This window comes from Amblyomma americanum, chromosome 1, assembly GCF_052857255.1.
Source record: "Amblyomma americanum isolate KBUSLIRL-KWMA chromosome 1, ASM5285725v1, whole genome shotgun sequence".
In the NCBI taxonomy this organism is placed as follows: Eukaryota; Metazoa; Arthropoda; class Arachnida; order Ixodida; family Ixodidae; genus Amblyomma; species Amblyomma americanum.
Genome location: NC_135497.1, coordinates 411,404,788 through 411,425,434, shown reverse-complemented (window position 1 = coordinate 411,425,434; position 20,647 = coordinate 411,404,788). Strand labels below are relative to the sequence as shown.

Here is a 20,647-nt window from a genome sequence, read left to right as displayed (position 1 = left end):
TGCGGGAGCTGCAATGTGCCTGCAGTGCGATGGGCCCAGAACAAGAACGCGAAGATGGCGAAACAATAAGAACCGAGAAACGGCCGAAGCAAGCGTTCCGTCGGCGTTGGCCTCCGTCATTAGGCCTAGCGACTAGAGCCAAAATCGGCATCGTATCCAGCGATATCACTCTGCGGTGGCTTGCGTATAATGAGAGGCGTCTTGCCTGTCATCAAAATGCCAGTTGTTTACAGTTTTGCGAAAGAAAAGTCAGTGTTTTGGTGCGTTTTGCCGCGAGTGCGCTGACCTCACTTTGAAATGCACCACCGTTTGCTCCCGCGCACGCCATCTCCGTGAAGCCATATGCCTCCCACGCGCTCCGCTGCTACCTCGTTCCGTATTCGAAACAAAAGTCTCTGCATACATGAGTTCCGCGAACTCTATGACTGGTTTTAAAAAAAGTTCATGCGGTGGAAGACGTTCAAGAACCGTACGAATTCGAAACCACGCGACGAGTGCGAACGAGGTCCGAAAAATCGAGCATTCAGTTGCGATGCGTCCGGAATTTCAGGCACTCTTATACATTGGCTCTATGGGCCATGTCGCGGTGCCGCGAAAAAGTCAGAATAATCAAGCATGTCCGAAAAATCGGGCGTACGAATTTTCGGTCGTCAACTGTGGTACTGATGCTAAACCTTGCCACTCACATGCTGGTCATTGAAACTCAGTCATAATGTTCCTCAGCTGGATTTGCGATGTTTGGCTTGATGACAATAGATGTTGTGCATTAAGGTTATAATGGTATGGAAAGGAAAGGTAGGGCTGAATTACAAGTTGCTGGAATGGCTCTCAATATAAATAAATATTGGTATGAGAAGAGCGCCAGATGGTGTGCATTTTGTGCTAGTGATTTTTCCTGCTTTCCATTTTAGTTGGTATGAAGTTGTTTCTTTACAAGTGACTCATAAAAAAATTTAAAAGCATGAAATCTTAGTTCATGTTCTCATATACTCGATTCTTTCTCATAGGTTACAAGGGTTGTTCTTCTTTGGGTAAACAATCACTTCACTGATTTCGAGACGGATCCAGAAATGATGGAGTTTTTGGAGCAGTTCGAGCAATGCCTTGAAGCGAATGTGAGTACTTGTTCTATTTCTTTTGAGCAGATATTCTGAAGCATGTCAGTGCCATCATTCCTGATTGCATTGCGAGCTGAAGAAGCTGAAGTGTATGCAAACTATTTTGTTAGTAACATCATTTGAATGTGTTCTAGTGTCATAGTAGGGTTTCAAGAGAGATGTATGCTTATTAATGTGTTACTAAACATTATGAAGCAGTTTTTTTATGGGTTTCACTAAATAATTTTACACAAAACCAAAAGTTATTAAAGTAAAATATGTACACAGGTGATCACTTAATGCATTAATGTAGTATTAATAAAGGTGCTTACAATCATGTGCTGCAAAAACTTTTGCCTTTTGTTGTGGTACCGAATGTGCTACTTTAATCGTAGCAACAATAACTGGCTTCATATGCCCACAAATTATTCTTCATGCGTGGTAAAAAATTACGCGTGCAAAAAATGGTAATTGTTCTGAGTGCAACAATTGGTTGACTCAAGCGCATTTCATTAAATCTTCATTGGGCTAAGCATCAGATGAGACCCATGCATAAGCTTTGAGCAGAGGTGAAATTTGCCATTTTCTACCTGTAAATTACGAAGTACACAAGTGAGGTCGCAAGTGCATTCTGTATCAATTTATTTATATTTTCATAGCAATAGACTTCCTTAAAAAATAAAAAGGTAACCTCGTATCATAGACTACTGGGCAGCCTCTCTTCTTGCTTATGCTATCCAAGTTAGGTTGGAAGATAAGGGAATAGAAGATACCCTCACTAGAATAGAGCTTCTGTGGCAGTTGATGGGAATGCATTTCTGCAGTGTTTGCACCCAGCTTCTTGCATGTGATGTGATAATTTTTAATTCTCAGTAGTGTGATACTTGGCGCTGACTAGTTCATTTAGTATTGCAGAAGTAATGAAACAGTTCATCAAGGATAAAAATTTTAGCACAAGGCAGTATTCTGCAAACTTCTCAAAGCAACACTGTCGCCGTGCTGCTTGTTTTGTTTGGATAGCCTGTTTGGTCAACCACTAAGCACATAAAACTTGCTGTAGTGGAGCTCGCCATGTTGCCTTCTAATTTTTTTCCTCTCCATTCTTCATTGGTTTCATCACTAATTTCCTGCTTCCTTGTAATCTGTTTACAGAAAATGCATGCGCAGTTGCGTTTGCTGAACATTGCATGTGCCACAAAGGCGCGCACACGGGTGGTGACACTAGCAAGGTCGTCACGAGATGATGAGCTTCCTTTCCAAATTCTTGGAGGCTATGAGACTGGCAATGCCATCTTTGTGGCCAAAGTGGACAAGGCCAACTCCAAATCTGAGGACGGCTGGCTCAAACGAGGCGATGAGATCCTGGAAGTGAATGGCCAGAGCTTCGCCACAATGTCTTACAATCAGGCCATGGAGATTCTGAGGAAGGCCACCCACCTGTGCATCACTGTCCGATCAAATCTTCTAGGTGAGCAGAGTGGGACAAGGGGCTACATTATTCAACTTTCTGCTGCGCCTTGTGTATGAGACCATTATTCTCAACATCTTATAGGTAGCGTAATGGGTATTTGTTCATGTGAGAACATTGCAGTGAATAGGGTGGAAGAACGAAATTGATTTTGTTGTGTAGGTGCAGCTGCTGTATGGGTTTGTTGTAAATGTATAACATGTACGTGATTCTAAAACCTTTTTGTTTCACCATGATTTTATTCAGCCTCCATTATGTGTAGCAGTAGTCAGCAGTGTGTAGTGTACAGGGCTGTGGTACAGAAATTTTGTGCCTTATCTTCCTGTGACCGAGTTGTTTTATGTTACTGTTATTACTATAAAATGGCTAGTCAATAGCAGGAATCTTGTATCTCATTGTTTTTTCTTGTTTTCTTTACCCCAACTTTCTATTCGTCTAAAACAATGAAAACGACCGAACTCTGTTGGAATGCCCAGAGTTCAAGGAGATGTTGAACAACCCAGAGAAGGCCATGCGCCCTCGTGGCCGCAAGAGTTCAGAGATATTGCGACTGCAACCTGATCCACGGCTCCGGCTCTCATCACACCTCGAATGGAGCGATGTGGTCGGCCTGCCACTAGGTGTTGGTGGCCTGCCACTTGGCGTTGGCTGGAGTGGCCAACACCCATCATCGGCAGCGGGCTCTCCTGCACCTGCAACAGGTGCTTCGGTGTCATCTTCTGGTTCGTGCACAGGGAATGGCGATGTGGCCTGCAAAGAAGATAAGAAGGGATTCATGACTCTGGGCCACCGGGCTAAGCTCAAGAAGGCATTGGCAAAGATGAACTTCATTCCCAAGACACTCAATGCGTAAGTTTGTGCTGTTCGAGCTTTTGGGCTACTTCCAGCACTCTGCAGAGCATTGAGTGCATTTGTGTTCAGTGCGATGCTTATTGTCTCGTAACAGTAGCAAGGGTTAACTGAGAAAAATTCTGTGAAAGTCATGTGGATGGTGGACCTGTTTCAGTAGTACTAGTTCTCGCTGTACTGTCTGCCACAAAAGTTTATGGGATGTGTGGTCTCGGAAAAATAAAAATTTTCTTGTGCTGCCTTGTAACCCAGCCATTACCAGGGGATGGAGCAGGCTTTTTCCCACACACCTTTTGGCATTTCAGGTGATTGGCTTGTGGGATTTGCTTCAAAATAATTTTTTTTCCACCCACCCACATCCCTTAAACTTTTTTGGCTGATATTAGTGCTATAATTCTTTTATGCATACAGGGTTCAGATTTTAAAATAGGGTTTTAACCCCTTCAGGGCTCATTAAACAAATGAAATTATGTTCTAAAATTGCTAATTTCTTTTGTGACTTGAAGGAAGTGCTTCAGTAAAGCAGAAAAGTATTTCTAAAAACGTTTTTTGGCACAATTTTTTTTGTTCATTCCTCGCTCCCTCATGTAATACCCATTTCTTGGGCCTTTCAGGTGTATTCTGAAAAATATTCCTGAAACTCCAGAAAGTAAGGGTTGGCTTTGAATTACTGCGCACAAAATGCACTATTGCTCCATAGTTCCCTTGGAACTAGATGAGACTACCATTCCTGTGGTATTGTTCAAAGCACAGCACTATGCAGAGGGCCCTCTGGCACCACCTGCACCAGATCCTGGTTTCCTTCCAGATGTTTTTGCCATTTGCATCTCTAATCAAGTAGCAGACTACGCAGCGATGTGTAGGTTCTTGCTTTTTCTCTATTGGTAGGATGTGCGACGGAAAGTGGCGTTCAGCAAACCACTTCATGTTCAGGGGTCCCGGCTACCCTTTCTTCTTGGTACTGCCGGTATTTGTTTACTTGCTGATGATCTCAAGTTGCAACCAGCACTCCTGATGAGATACTCAGCCTCCTCCTTTCTGATAGGAGACGAATGAATTGTAGGTCACCTCATCCAATAAGTGTTAGATCTTCTTGTATAAAATCTTTCTCCTCTCTGGCACTGAGTAGCTGGACCGCATCTGATTTGCCTTGTTGACTCCTTCCATTGTGTAATTGTAATCCACAATAACTTCTGGCTTCATGGCTTAATTTGGGGAAGCGTTTACTGAGACCGTCAGCCGCCGTGGTGGCTCAGTAGTTATGGCGCTCGGCTGCTGACCCGAAAGACACAGGTTTGATCCCAGCTGCAGCGGTCGAATTTCGATGGAGGCAAAATTCTAGAGGCCCGTGTGCTGTGCGATGTCAGTGCACGTTAAGAACCCCATGGTCGAAATTTCCCAAGCCCTTCACTACGGTGACCTTCATAGCCTGAGTCGCTTTGGGACATTAAACCCCCATAAACTAAACAAAACCTGAGATCGTCAGTCCCAGAGAACCCTTGAGTTCAAAAAAAGGAGGTCTGACTGGGATATTGTTGAGGTCTATCAAACACCATTCGCAGGATCTGGCCATCATATCATCGCTGCTTTCTTCCACTTCAGACTCTCAGTCGGTAAAAACATCATCACTATCTTCTTCACTTGAATAAAACGTGACGCTGACATCATCACTTCTGTTGTCATCTGATGGAGATTGATCTCCCGCACGAGAATGCCGCACGGATGATGCCATGTTTGTTTGAAAGCGCGAGAAAGGCATGCCTTCCGCCATCAGGTGTGCAAAATCTCATTAAATAAAAGTGCAAATGACAGAGCCTATGCTGCCATCTATGTTTCAAATAGAAAAGCACCATTTGACGAGCTGGGCTTGTCAAAAGCCACTTGGAACATTGCGGAACACCCATGACGACCTCAGCTCATCATAAACAAAAAAGTGGCAATTGCTCGTGACGAGCTGAGGTCAGCATACACCCTTAAGGTGTTAAAGGTGCTTTGATTTTTGCATGTTTTAGCTACAGTGGCAAATGAATAATAATAATAATAATAATAATAATAATAATAATAATAATAATAATAATAATAATAATAATAATAATAATTTGACACCCAGACTTCAGAAAATTATGAGAGCATTTATTAGTTCAGTTTTGGTGTGTATTGTGCTATACAGAATTACTGAATATGCACTGGTCACCTTGTTATAGCCTCTGTGCCCCTTCACCATTGTGTACAGTAGCTAGTAATTGTTTGTTCTATATTTGAGAAGATAAATGTACTACATGCCCTCAAGGCGATAGTATACAAAACTTGCTTACTTGGGCCCACAGCTTTCAAATATCTTTCCCTCACATGTTTTGTTTGTTTCAGTCGCACAAAGATCACTTTTTCTGCTTATTTTGGTTGGTGGTCGTATGACATTTGTGTGGTTGTCCGCTGTATCTTTATTTGGCATGTAATTACTGTTGTTTGATTGTGACTGCAGAAAATCCAGCTGAACTAACTTAGTCTACTGGGGTTGCCAAGACAGAAAAGCATTAGCTGGTAGCTGGTTTCATACATTTTCTGTTAGGAGCTGTTATGGGTCTAGTAAGCAGTTTTCTTGGTAGTTTAGCCTTGCCTTACTTTTCCTTAGTAGGCTTCTTCTTAATGGTTCTGCATTAGCGTTAAATAAGCCAAGATGCGTGCCTATGGCAAATGCAATGTAAGATTTTTCTGAAATTCAATCCCTGCTTGTGGCTTGTGCGCAAACACTGGCGCTACACACAAATAATGGTGATATGGCCACTGTGTTGACGCATTCTCTGTGTTTATCAGTCCTCTGTATAAGCTGCTAGGATAGGTATGGGAACACAAGCCCAATATAAAAGATGACTCCTAGTATAAGGTTCTACCATCCGGGGTAAATCAAGAAGTGCAGGCTCCCATAAGGTACTTCTCACCAGTCTGCACACAATAATATATTATGATGTAAAACGTAGAAAGTTTTTCTTTTTATTTTGCAGATGTGTTTTTGTCTTAGCTCTTCTTCAGGAATTGTACATTCGATTTGTCAGCTTGTGAAGCAGCTGTTTTAAGGCTGCAGTTTGAATTTTTTGTTGAGCAACTTGCGTACACAAGGCTGGTAACAGTTATTAAAAGAACTTAAACCTCTGGTGGGCTTAATGAGTGGGTAACACCAAAGGTAGTGGAAAAGCTTGGCTCATGGTTTGTAATGAGGGAGTGTAAATATAGATTGATGAGAGAGAATGATGTAACTTGGTGCACTGGAGAATGGTGCCATTGATCCTTTTGCTCTGTCATATTGAAGTGAGTTGTCTTTGTTCCCAGGGAGTCTCAACTGAACAGCTCTGATGACAGTCTCTACTCCACGCACAGTGGATCGAGTGTAGGCTCGAGCTGTGGCAACCATCGGGTTGGCCGGAGTGGCTCCTCTCCAGCCCATGCCATTGCACCAGGGGGTTGTGGTGGTGGAGGGGGCCAGTTGTATCACAGTCACAGCAATCCGGACTTGAGCTCACTAATTGTTACCCCACACTGCGAAGGAGTGGATGCCCCTGGCCGTGACTTTCCTGAGCATGTGCTGAAGGTGTACAAAGCAGACCAGACCTGCAAGTACCTGCTTGTTCACAGGGTGTGTGAGCCACTTTTCTAATCATTTTTTCAGATTGTTTGGTAATTAAGATAATGAGCAATTAGCACCATCGGTTTGGGATGGACATGAATGAATTCAGAATAAAAGTTGCATCAGCAGTTTTATTGACAAATCCTTTAGATAGATGAGTAGCAGCCTTCGTTATTGTACTAGTTTTTTTATAAATGGGCTTTTATTCATGTTCATAGGTTTATTTCCTGTATAGTTGACCAATTGTATTGACATACTGTGTTACCTTCTTTACAGAGTGCTTGTATACTGACTGTTGCGTAAATCAGAGAAGATAGACAAAAAAAATTTTTCTCGGCCTAACCTCCCGCTTGTTACGGCTCAAAATTTGTTTGGCATTCGGCGGTCAGTTTTGCTGTATATTACGTTTGGATGGAGTATTTGCCTAATTCGGTCAAAATTAATTGGAAATCTTCATCTGTTGCGATGGCGAATCAAAACTGCAAACTTTTGCAGTAATGATGCACCCTCCAGACGAACAATCGTGCACCCTCCAGATCGTGCACCCTCCAGACGAACAAGCACTCTACTGTGCAGGGAGGCTGTGGAGAAACGTTTTGGAGAACACAAGGTGTGGGGAGGGGTGCAGTTGCTTGCAACAGTGTTTCCTGTGCCTAATTTTGATAAAATAGCCGAGAAAGCACTTTCAAATCAACCGCGCAGCCGCTTTTTTCCCCCCTTGCGTTTCGCCACAGCCTCAGTGGTGGAGCGTTCGTTTCTCTGGTTGGCACAGATGGCGCTACGGGTATGGCTGCTGTGAAAGCTTGCCGTTTCGGTCCGCCTGCCACCGCAGATGATATATATATATATTCGATTAATTCTGACCGAATCGTGCAAATAACCCTCCCAAACGAAGTGTAAAAGAAAACTGACCGCCAAATGCCACTTTTGTGCGAAATTAAGAGCCCAAGCAAGCAAGCGGGGTGGCCTAGAGAATTTCTTTTCTTTTTTTTTTTTTTCAGTTTTCTCTGATCGACGCAACAGTCAGTAGATCCTGAAGCACTATTGAACGAATCGCCCAGACTGCAAAGTTTTGCTTCCGAGTAATGCAGTCTCATAAGTTTCCTCCTTTGGTGCAGGCAGTCGTTTAGATATTGACAAAATGTTGCAGGGCTGACTGTGTATATATAATTGAAAAAAGAGTACGCTGTTTATGAGCCTGCTGTGGCAAGCTGGTCTCCACAGAGTTCAAAGGTGGTTGAGAAGGTAGAGAGAGAGCATTGCTTAAAGCTTCCATTCTGTATATACCTGAAGGCATATGCATATAAAAGTGGGTTGATATGTGGGAAAGGAACATTAAGGTTTCACTAACATTTCGACTTCGAGAAGCTTTTATAGAGAGTGGGAAGGAGGCATTGGTTAAACATTTCATCTTGGTACTTACTGATTTGGTAAGGCTTGGGCAGCACTTGTTGCTTTTCAGGTAGTCTGCAGCTGCTGAAAACAAACTGGGTCATGTGTTATGTCAATTGACAAGAGGGTTTGAAGTGTTGGGAACTATTGCCATGATTTAAGGTTGTCATTACCTGGGCTTTGGAGTCAAGGCAGCAGCTTTCCTTGAACATTTTTTTTTTCTTCCTTGGTTCCTTGTTTTCCTCTCGGCAGGAAACAACTGCACGTGAAGTAGTGATGCTGGCATTGCGCGAGTTCGGTATCACCGACTCTAGCAGGTAAGAAGTTTTTTATGTGTGCTTGTTAAGGGGGATGCAGGGCTGAAGGGTCAGCTTTTGAACTGCTGTGTGCTGGCTTTGACAAAACTTGGATGCATCCTTATGCCATTAGACAGAAACAAAATTTCAGTACTGTATCTTGATGGTCAAAACAGTTGTTCACATCACAATGGAAAACATATCATTTTGAATATACCGATAATTTGTTCCTTCTTTGGCGTAGATGACCCTGGGAAGCCCCCTCATATGGGATAAGAGGAAGTTGTTGTTGGATGACCACATTTTTTTTCATAATGACACCACTTAGAAACAACTTTGGTTTTCTTGTTGTCACTACAAATTAAATTTCTGACATCTTTGTCATAAAAACCTAACAGTTGAGTATGATAACTGCTACCAGCAATGAAGCGCAAAAAAGACTATTGAAAGAGCTGAATGAGAAGATTTAGCCCAATGGATGTTCAGTGCTAGCACAGGTTAATTTCATTTTGAAGGTGTAAAGGCCGTCCTTTAAAAGTGTTACTTAACCTCGCTTTCTCCGGGAGCTGATATTTTTTGTTTCGGCATTTCGGTTCTCTTGGCACCTTTCGTTGTTCGCCTCCATCGAAACGCAGCTGTGTTTCTTTTGTTGGCACATATTCTTGTTCCTCACAAAACTGTGGTCCAAAAAGCACCTTCAAAACTGTAGTTTAGCTAAAGGAAGAGTTTGGCCAAAGAATGCAAACTGAGGAAAAAAATTTTGAACAGCTGTAATTTTATTCTGTAATTTTTTGTCTTTCTCAAAGGCTTTTTCTGCACAGGTAGTACCTTCTTCTTCAGTGTGATACTGCTCAGTGGCATTTACTTGTGGATTTTGTATCTTTTTTGTCTACTTTTAAACTGCACAGTGACTTTGTTCAGTCTCGGAAATGCATGGAAATGGCTGAACCGTGAAGATAAGCAGCGTAGAAAGCTGTTAAGCTGTCTTGTGAAGAACAAAGGCTAAAAATTAGTCCTCGAAGACCACGTGACATGTTTTTGTTATCACTACCTTAGTTTTGTTCTCCTTGTCAATCGTGGCCCGCAAGGTGTTTTTCGGTTGCATTTTTAATGCGTTTCTGCACCAGGCTTGCCAGAAGGTCTGAACAGATTAGAAATGACAAAACTCTGTGATATACCTTTAGAAGGGGGGGGGGGGGGTGCGTGTTATCTCCGAATTTTTTCTGTGGGGGGGGGGGTGGGGGGGGGGGGGGGGGGTTAGCTTCACGACAGTGCGCGGTGGCCTCCCCCGTGTAGTCCTCCATCCCCATCGTCATTGATGCTTGTCAAGCCGATGAGGGGCCAACAAAAGGCACAGCCAAGTCCACATTCATAGTCTGTTTATTTTTCCCTACGCCATTGGCCACATTTTCTTCAGCCAGCATTGTTGAGCCTAGTGCTTTGCTGGCACTCCGGTCGATGTTCGTACTGGATTCCTTCCGAGGCCACTGCACTGATATGCTGAAGGCTCGCCTCGCCGAGACTGGCACCGACCTTGTTATTATACCTGACGTCATGATGTCCTTGCTACAGCCACTCGACGTGTGCCTGAACAAGCCGTTCAAGGCACATGTGAAGTGGCTTGATGCCCAGTGGATGGCCGACGGCCTTTATGCCCTCACACCGACGGGATGCGCGCGAAGGCCCAATATTCCATTGCTGTGCCAGTGGATCGTGGATGTGTGTTTTACATACCGGCTGACTTGGTGCGTAAAAGCTTTAAAAAATGTGCTATCAGTAAGAGCTTGGATGGTTCCGAGGACGACTACATCCTTGAGATTGGCGATGAAGCCTCGGATGGCAGCAGTGAAGCAGCGACGATTGAGAATTGGATAACCAGTGTTGTGGTGGGGGTGTGGTGGTGGTCATTTGAATAGACGTTATGAAAATGAAATGATCACTGAGTGTGCAGCTGTATCTTTATAGCGCTCTTTTTTTTTTTCAGGTAAACATGTGGGTTGTATGCGAGGTTTTTTTTTTTTTTTTTATGGAGTCCAAAGTTAGGGGTGCGGGTTATACGCAGGGGCGGGTTATATGCAAGCAAATACGGTACCTTATTCCCACTGTGCTGCAAATTGGAAGCATTTTAGTGCACTGCTGGCGACACTTCAACACTTCATGTGCGAGTGTTGTTGGAGAAAGCTCTCCTCTACAGTTGTACTGCGCAGATCTTGGCCAGACTTCTAATATGTGCCTTATCAGTTTGTGAGGCTTGCATAACCAAAATCCAGAAATGGTATTTTTAGACTAGATTCACATTTTTTGCCCCGCATTCTTCCTTAGGTCAGCATTGATGGCCTGGTGCACTTTTACTGACTTTTGTCTGTGTGCTTCTTTATTCTTTTCTGTATTTTATTGTGCCATGAGCAGAAAGCAATTTCAAAAGGATGTATGTTAATCAGTGGTAAAATTGTTTTGCCTTAAATTGCTGCACCAGGATGTTAGAACATCTGGTTGTCTTAATACATCTTAAACCATAAGAAAATCTGTTTGGAATCTCTCATGCTAGAAATTTCATAGTAGCCTTCGTTCCTGTGTCAGCCTTTGCAATTAAGGTAGCTTCTGTTCCAAAGATACAGCTTCTTTGTCCTTGTACAAACTGCACATCTGACAGTTTCTTTTTTCTTGCACAGCCTGTACTCGCTGTGTGAGGTATCAGTAGGAGAGGGTGGGCTGATCAAGCAGCGTCGCCTGCCGGAGCAGATGCAGAATCTGGCTGAGAAGATTGGTCTTAGCAGCCGTTACTACCTGCGCAACAATGCCTCCACGGACCCTCTTGTACCTGATGACATGGCCTCAGTGAGTTTTTTTTTTTTTCATTTTACTTTTCTCATTTATCAAAAGCATGCGGTGTTTAATTTCTCTTCGTAGTGGCAGTTTTCTATATTTTTGTTTTGGTAATCAGCCATAAACTGCTGTTATTTTCTAGGTGAGGCTTACTGGAAAGCTTCTCAGTCAAATATGCCAATTTTCTTATTTCCCTTGTCTTTTTGTTTCTTACTTCCCTTGGATTGGGCAAGGTCACCTTTTTCTCTTGTTGTGTTTTGTTTAGTTTCATGCTTTCATAAAGTGTAGTGGCGAAGGATAAGGAGGAGCGGTTGAGAAATAGGGAGTAAATGAATGAGAGCTGTGCTTGACAAAAGTGTACCCGTTGCATGCACACAATAAATAGATGTGAAGTGTGGGAAACCTTAGTTACTAGATGGGCCATATTAAAGGGGCTCTGAAACACCTGAGGAGAGTACATAAACTCATGAAACCACTGCACCTTTGAGAGTGCAAAAAGTGAGGAGAGGAGAGGGAAAGGTGTGAAGATGCTGAAATTCAAATTTTGGCAGATAACCCTGCTTCTACAAAATGCATTTAAAATATTCTTGCTGGAGGCTATTCATGAAGTGGCGTCCTTTAATATGCCAGGAATACCACACCTTTATTGAGAGCCCCTCTCAGAGCCCCTAAACAACCCACTGCAGTGGCTCGGTGGCTGTGGCATTAAGGTACTAAAAACAAGTTCACAGGTTTGGCCCCAGTCACAGCTGCTGCATTTCAGTGGAGGTGAAATGTAAAAATGTACATGTGCTGAGACTTTGATGTGTTGCCACCAGCAAACTTAACATGATTACGGAGGCTGTTGACTTCAGCCACCCATTGTTGCAAGACTTCCGTATTTTTTCCGCCAATGACCGGTATATAAGACGGGGGGTCGACTTTTCACCATGGTTTTTTGAAGAAAAGTTCGACCTATATTCCGGTTTTTACGGTATTTAGAATGTACTGTATTTACTCAAATGTAACGTGACTGCGAATGTAAGGAGAGGGCTGACTTTACATGCTGCCCAGCAGGAAAAAATAAAACCATGAATATAACGAGAGGCTTATGGACACAAAACAAAGTACCTTTAATAGGCATTGTGGCCAACATGTTTATTCATCTTCCTCGCTTTTGGAGGCCGAGTTCTCGGAATCAGAGTCCTCCTTTTCGCTGTCGAAGTCTCCCGGTAACTTCTTCCGTACTGATGTTGTTTGCCGCAGGGAGAACCTATTCCTCTTCATGAACGTTTGGGCCCACCCACGAGATGCTCTGATCTTCCCATCTCCCGAGCAACGTCTAACTTTCAAACGGGTCAGCTCGACACTGACCCCCAAGAGACGGTTGTGCTGCTCGATAATGAAGTCCGCCACTTTTTTCTCCTGCTTGACGTGATGGCTATGGCGAGGCCCACGAGATCCTTTGCGGTCGGGCTCACATTTAAAAAGCCCCTCCCGCTGTAGCCGCTGTCCGCATATGGTTGACTCGTTGAGGTCAAATCTTCGAGCTACCGCAGAATTCTTGACCTCTTCAACTAACAGGATCACTTTTCTCTTAAAACGAGCGTCGTGCTCATCACGACGCGTTGCCATCGTGTGCACTGAATCAGTACACCGTGAGTGACTCCACAAAAGCACAACGCGACGACGCGTTGAGCGCGAGGTCGCAACAAACGCAAAAAATGACAGAGAACACTGCTTTGACTTCGGATGGATGGGGATTTGGCTTTCGTGGTACCCATGTTGCCAGCATAAGGTATCAAAACTGCGGAGACTGAAACCAAGCTGATTGCTTTGAAATGGCTGCACCGCGGCACTGCTTTAGGCCAATCGAAGTGCGGTACTCGATTATAACGCAAGGGTAGACTTTAAGCGGAAAAAATCCGAGAAAAAACTCGTGTTACGTTCGAGTAAATACTGTATTGAATTTATTGGGTACATAATGGAGAAGTACATAAATTCGGTATACAGGCGAGGGTCCCAAAGTCAAGCGACTGCCATGGATATATAAAACTGTATCAACCAGTAATATAAACTAATTGAAGGCAACATTTTATAATAGAGGCTGTTTTCGTCTCCCGTTAGTGATTGTTAGTGTATAGGTTGAGGTGGCTTTGCAATTCCTCATTAACATGATTGCAATTGGGATGCAGATTGAATGTGCTTGCAACGTGGTGATTTAGCTTTTACAGTGGTAGCTGTACAGGATACTCCAATGTGTAAGTGTTGTCACCATTATATATCACAACTGCAAATTTTCTCATTCACCTGCTGGCATATGAGAATGTTATCAAGCGTGGTTGGTGAGTTGATGTTCCCAGTGTCGTCATGTGATCTGGCTTGGCCCATGTCGGCACTCATGGAGACAATGCTCTTCAGCCTGCTGCTTTCACTTCTTTGCATGGGAGAAGAGAGCAGAGAGTGGGGGAGTTTTTTGTTGCATCCTTGGTGGCTGTCACAGCTGCAGCTGTATGCTCCAATAACAAATTTGTGTAAGGCGCTTAACTTTTATGAATATTTGCAAGGCATGCCTTTATAGCTTTTGGGTTACAACAAAACAGGTGGGAGTGATTGCTTTGCGGAACTAAGGTCTGCTTTGAAGAATTTCTGTATTTTTCTGTAACTTGTTCTGCTTGTATTGCTCTATATTTAGCTTTCATGATTCTAATGTTAGTGCACTTTCATATCATCAAGTAGAGTTACAGTTGTGGCTTTCTTGTGTCCAGAGGCAGATTTATGGGCACCTCTTGGAGAGGGCAGCCCTGCTTCATAACGTTTCTTGAATCCATCATGGGGGCAAGTGCTGTTTATTCCCCCCCAAAATTTCTCACTCAGACTCTCCATCTCTTCTTTAAATCTGGCTTTAGCTCTGCCTTGCACTCTTGAGCTTATAAATAAACTTTGCCTCTTTGCTGCTTCTTGCATTTGCAGGAGCTGCTGCGTGAGAGCCAAGTAAGCTTCCTGCAGTTAAATAGTGTGGAGGTGGCAACACAATTGACTCTGGAGGACTTCAGCATCTTCCGCCAGATTGAGCCCACAGAATACATTGATGACCTCTTTGAGGTCAAGTCTGCCTATGGGGCACCCATGCTGGCCATGTTTGCTGAGGTTGGTCTTCTCTCAGTGCATTTGGGCCTTTGTACTTATTTCTTTTTAGATTCGGTTTTATATTAACTGCCCTAAGAAGTTCAAGGAAGCCATGTGCTCATACTCTGTGGTAGTCTGTACACTTAGGAGCACCTCTTTTTTTTTTTACTTCCTGTGAATGTAAACAAACTTGATCATAACAGACATACTGAAAATATTTTTTCAGTCTTGCAGCTAGGACGTTCTTTTGCCACACATTTTCTTTCAAACTATAGTAACCTCACAATCTCACGTTGTCTGCCTATGGGGCACCCATGCTGGCCATGTTTGCTGAGGTTGGTCTTCTCTCAGTGCATTTGGGCCTTTGTACTTATTTCTTTTTAGATTCGGTTTTAAATTAACTGCCCTAAGAAGTTCAAGGAAGCCATGTGCTCATACTCTGTGGTAGTCTGTACACTTAGGAGCACCTCTTTTTTTTTTTACTTCCTGTGAATGTAAACAAACTTGATCATAACAGACATACTGAAAATATTTTTTCAGTCTTGCAGCTAGGACGTTCTTTTGCCACCCATTTTCTTTCAAACTATAGTAACCTCACAATCTCACGTTAGCCAGTGTATTCCTTGGTTATTTATTGTTACGTTTGGTGCAGTATTCTACTTGGCTTTACTGTATGAAAAAATATGAACACATTTTTTCTTGACTGCTATAGTACTATTCATTTAGGGCATGGCAGCAGTTTTTGTGCCTTCTTGATATCCACCATGTTTTTGGTGGTGACATATTCTGTACCTTATTGCAGCTTGTTAACCGTGAGATGTTCTGGGTGGTTTCTGAAATCTGTGGGGAGACCAATCCCATCAGAAGAATGAAGACAGTGAAGCAGTTTGTCAAGGTGGCAAGTAAGTTTTCATTTTGTTTTTATTTATTTTTGTGGGTCAGTAGCTGAAGTAGCTGAATGTCAGCTCCAGAAGTGCTGCTCTGTTCATATAGTAGTACAGTAATCCCTCGTTATAACGAAGTCAGCGGGACGGTGAAAAAGTTCGTTATAAGCAGTAATTCTATATAAGCAACCACCCGAGAAAACCTAAAGCAGTCGAGCTTTAATTGTTCCGCAACGGCGAGGAAGTCAAAATGCAATGTACTCAGTGAAGCAAAACTTTATTCAGGTGCAAAAGGCAGTGATCTTTGGTTGTTTAAGTTCAATTACTTGGCGTGTGCAACCCCTGCTCTTATCTGACCAAGCATTGCACGAGGCCGCGGTCGTCGCCCATGCATTCAACCTTCGGGGTATTTCGAATTGCGAAGGCAGTGGCCACTTTTATGGGGGTATTTCGGGTTATTTCGAAGGCAGTGGCCACTTTCATGAGAAGGAGAGGGGGGTGGTCACGGAAATGCCGTGGCTCGAGTCTGAGGTTGTTTGTTGTGCTCAAAAAACGATTAGCCGCTCATTGTAGGTACGCAGCGCGATCGTGAAAACTGAACGGTTTTGCAGTAGGGGCTTCGCATGATTACTGGGCATTTTTTTTTTTCTAGGTGTGCAGCTGTGAAGTTTGCAGTTTAGTTTCACGGCGCACCGTTGTCGACGACACTGTGCTAATTCTACGGTTCGAGTGTCGGTATTGGCACAGCGTCGCGTCCGTGCCGTTGACAGATGTCTAGGAACAATATTCAATGACCCTACCACTTATTAGACCATTTGTCGGGTTGGATGGCGCGAATCGAGCATGACTGGCTCCAGAAAATCACCGTGAAACACCTTGCTTGCATTGACCCGCCATGTTGACAGCCTGACTCGCCGCTTGCGACGCTCGGATTTTTCGTGTTTTCGGCAATTTATCGCTCGATTTGCACCGTGAAAAGTGCAACGATGCTAGGGGCCATGTTTTATTGCAATGCAGGCCGATTATGACGAGCGGCAAGCAAATTTCTAGACCGGCTTCCCCAAAGTCTTCTTCCCGATTTGTTAACGTAGCTCCTCGCATCAAACATGGCAAAGGGCGTGCGACCAGCAGTCGCTTGCGATCAGGCAGCAGCTCGACAACACCATTGTTCACGCTTGCAAGCGCGACCTGCGGGTTGCCTTCTCATTTGAGCGAAAACTCTCGGGAATGACGTTGTTCGCGTGCTTACGAGAGTTTAGTCTGCTTTGGCCGATGTGAAACGGTTAGGCTTAGTGACAACTACGGCAGCCAGGGAGCAGCTCAGTTCGTTGCCGAAAGCTCACCTCGCTTGCAACTCACAAATGTGAATGGGCTAATAATCGGAGGGAAATTTCTTTGGTGCTATTTGGCACGTTTCAGTGCCAGAAATGTTCTTTAGAGCGGTAAAATTTTGCTCATCGAGCGCACCCCATGGAATGCTACAGCGTGAGTCTGCCCGCGTTTTTTTGGCCACTTTTTCAGCATCCAAGAGACTGCGGTTTTCTGGCATCGCAAAGCATTGCAAAAATTTTATTTTCGTTTGGACTCTATCACAGGGGACACCAGCGATGCGGTTAATTGTGACTTATCTGGGCGTGCTTTCGTTCGCATCCGCTGTAAACAGATGGGGCACTCGGCACTCGCTTGGTACTCGTTACTAGGCAGGTCATCGATCGTAGGTTTGGTACTTTTGTGGCCTGTTCTGTGCCTGCATAAGACTAATTCATCGGTGGTATTAATTTGACACTGGATGCGCAAAAGAGTCGCCGCCGCGGCAGTGATGCCTCCACCCGCCACTTCGCTCTAAGTGGATCAAGCTCTTTATGCGCTTCGAGTAATGCGCCTTAAAATGCATGCGTTTCTGTCGGGACCGGAAAAAAATTCGAATAAAGCGATATTTCGAGTAAAGCAATATCGCTGTAATGAGGGATTACTGTATTGTAGAAGCTCAAGTTGGGGACTCTGAAGTGCATTTCATGTTCAGGATGTAATGCTAGTTTCTTTTTCTAATCCCAGATAGTCTGTAGGTTTTTGCAAGCTGTGCAGGAGCAAGAAAATTTGCTGTTATTGCTTGCATGTTGTGAAATAAATAAAATACCTATAGCTGCTAATTGATGCTTTTGTACAGAACTTGTTGCTAGGCTTACGCAAAATCTGTGTGCATTTTTATGCGTAGTAAATGCATAAGATTTGGTACCTTATTCTTATGTCCCCCTCTTTTTTTTTTTTAAGGGCAATGCAAAGAGTGCAAGAACTTCAACTCTATGTTTGCTATTCTGAGTGGACTGGGTCATGGGGCAGTGTCACGGTTACGATCTACGTGGGACAAGCTACCAACCAAGTACCAGAAAATGTTTGAGGTACGTGCCTGATAGTTGTGAAAGTAATTGGTCATTGCAGTCATTGGTTCATCATGTCATTGAGAAGTAACACAGCATTTATTCTCGTTTAAAATACATTTGGGGCGAGAAAATTGTTTGTGAACATTTCTTTGAAAGTATTGCTGTCTATTTACTTCCCTAGGAACTGTGATGTATACAAACAATTAACAACACTGCACAATGTGCACTGACAGCAACAACAGTATTTTTATGGCGTAATCCCCATCATTGGCTATATACCGTATTTATACAATTGCAAGTCGACCTATTTTTTTTAGTTTGGAAATCCGAAGTTGGAGGGGTCGATTTAAAGGGACATTGAGGAGAAATTGAAGTTGGCTTGTATCGATAGAATACCAGCTGCTGATCACAAAAACGCCACTCTTACTGAAAACAAAGCTCTTGTAAGGCAGAAAATAGCAAAAACCAAAATACAGGTATCGCCGCCACAGGCCAATCTCGCAAGTATAAGTGTGATGACGTCATAGGACAAGAGACGCCACCTTGGATGCTGCCTGCCGCCGACATCACCACTTGTTCTTTTGAGAAGAGCTCCAGCCAGAGGGGTGGGGAGCAAGGAAGGAAGGGGTGGGGGTGGGGGGCAGTGCGCGCAGCGTGGACCTTGCACCGCCGCCGATAACATCATTTGTTTTTTTTTATATATATTTTGAGGAGAGCTCCTGCAGAGGGGTGGGGAGGAGAGAGAGGGGGGCACGGCGCGCTTGGCGAACTTGGCAGAGCACCAAGACGTTGTGCACTGTAAGCTAAAGCTTAAACATTTGCATTAGACACTTGTCTCTGTCCTGTTTTTAACCTCCCAGTAACAAACGCGCCTGACCTTCAGGGCTGGTGTTCAGCCCGTTCGCGTTATCTCGCCGCCGGCTAGCACAAATTTACTGGATCTCATCAAACTGAACAATGCTAAACACTAGCGGCACGAACGTGTCTGACCGCGTACGTTTGTTGATGAGGTAAGGACGGACGGAGATATATGAAATTTCGACCATTCCAAAAAAATCTGTTGGAAAGTTTTTTTCCCGCGTAATGAACCCTCCCCCCAAACTGATGTCAACTTTTCTGGAAAAAAAGTGGGTCCATCACACGAGTAAATGCGGTAAATACTCGTTAATTCGACCCCTGTTAATTCGGAAATATGGATAAGTACTTTCGGCGCGGCCCCAGCCAATGCCCATGAAAGGCTATGACTTCAGACAGGCGCTACAAATTACGTGTGAAAAACTTTTTTTCCTTTGCGAGTGCCGTCCATCCTTCCCCCCATCAGTCGCCAACAGAATCACGCGGTCAGCCGCGATCATGACGCTGGCTTTTAGCATCATTCGCTGCAAAAGGCGCTTGCTGCTATCGCCCGTTCCAATGATTGAGTGGCAGTAGACGGGGTTCGCCCCAATCACCCATGGCACAATAAGGTGAACGTATTGAAAACGAGGCTTGCACAACCGGACAAGCGCTGGCACTCTGCCAAGTTCGCTCCAACACCCCCTGTGATAGAGCGGCCTTCAAAAAGGTCGCTGCGCAGCATCTTGGCGCACTGCCAAGAAATGCGTTGTGGACACTGACGGTGGGAAACGGAGGGAAGCATTAACCACTGACGCTTTTTTTTTCTTTCAAATTCTTAGGCGAAAATCGGGGGTGGGTGGGTAGGTTCATTATGTGAGTGGGTTCATTACGCGAGTAAATACTGTACATATACTGTAATGCAAATGGTTCTTGTCGGTTTTTTCGAGGCCATTCGATAATTCGAACATCGGATAATTCGAACTTTTTTCCCGGTCCCGTGAAGTTCGAATTAACGAGCTTTTACTGTATTAGGGACGGGAGACAAGATACGAAGCAGTTAAGAGATTTGGAACCTGCACAGACCGTGACTCCGCTCTCCTTCAAATCGTTTGTTTGCGGCTCCATTCAATAGCTTCGGCAGTTAGGTCGAGCTGTCCTATTCTAGCTCTCGGCTAATTTAATTCATTCACAGTACACATCTGAAGGTACAGTCGTGAGCAAAAGTGGAAAGACCACAGCTCCGGGCGCGGGAGCAGCTGCGGGGCCACACCGCGGCGCTGCTATTTCGCGCGGCACGCTCGCGGTGAGAGTGCCCCGAGTGACGACAGACTTCCCCCTCACTCTCGCGCAGGTGCTTATCGCGCTTGATAAACTTCTAGTGCGCCGTTCGGCTACTCTGCAGCTGACGGTCGCGACTAAGGGGAGCGCGCATCGCAATGCGCCTAATGTCTCTGAAGGGAAAGTAGAGCGAACTGCTCCCCTCCTGCTCCGTTTTTGGCGAGCCTTGGCGGTTACGCGTCCATGCCGTGCCTGTATCGGCATGCTGTTGGAAGGCACGCGCGGCTTCCACTTGACTCCCGAATCGCTAGTCAGAGACGAATACATTGAGGCGTAAAATGCAAGGCACTATAGATCCCCGCTTTGGACACCCCTTCAAATAAGTATTGAAAATGTTTGGCTCTAAAAGGCTCTTTCCTGCCGTGAGAAAACATCTGAACCTAGCATTCAACCAATGCTTAGTGAAGTTGCCATTAACGGCAGTTACATCAGCAGCTCGGTGCGGCGTCGAATGATGCAGTGATGACACAACGTCGGGGCGAGCACGAAGAGTCTGCCATTCTTGTTTTACGGCAGTCCACAGTTGATCACCTGCAACTGTGCGGAGAT

The 20,647-nt window shown here is 44.4% G+C and overlaps 1 protein-coding gene across 6 annotated transcripts in view; it reads left to right on the top strand.

Moving 5' to 3' along the window:
* Nucleotides 1-20,647, top strand: part of PDZ-GEF (PDZ domain-containing guanine nucleotide exchange factor) — an 89,815-nt gene that overhangs the window by 12,301 nt on the left and 56,867 nt on the right. For all 6 annotated transcript variants that reach the window (XM_077650310.1, XM_077650307.1, XM_077650309.1 and 3 more), the window contains exons 8-16: nt 1,008-1,115; nt 2,250-2,565; nt 3,042-3,414; nt 6,742-7,045; nt 8,681-8,745; nt 11,397-11,562; nt 14,503-14,679; nt 15,461-15,560; nt 17,814-17,941. In XM_077650310.1, coding sequence (XP_077506436.1) covers nt 1,008-1,115; nt 2,250-2,565; nt 3,042-3,414; nt 6,742-7,045; nt 8,681-8,745; nt 11,397-11,562; nt 14,503-14,679; nt 15,461-15,560; nt 17,814-17,941 — 1,737 coding nt within the window. The remainder of the gene's footprint in view (nt 1-1,007; nt 1,116-2,249; nt 2,566-3,041; nt 3,415-6,741; nt 7,046-8,680; nt 8,746-11,396; nt 11,563-14,502; nt 14,680-15,460; nt 15,561-17,813; nt 17,942-20,647) is intronic.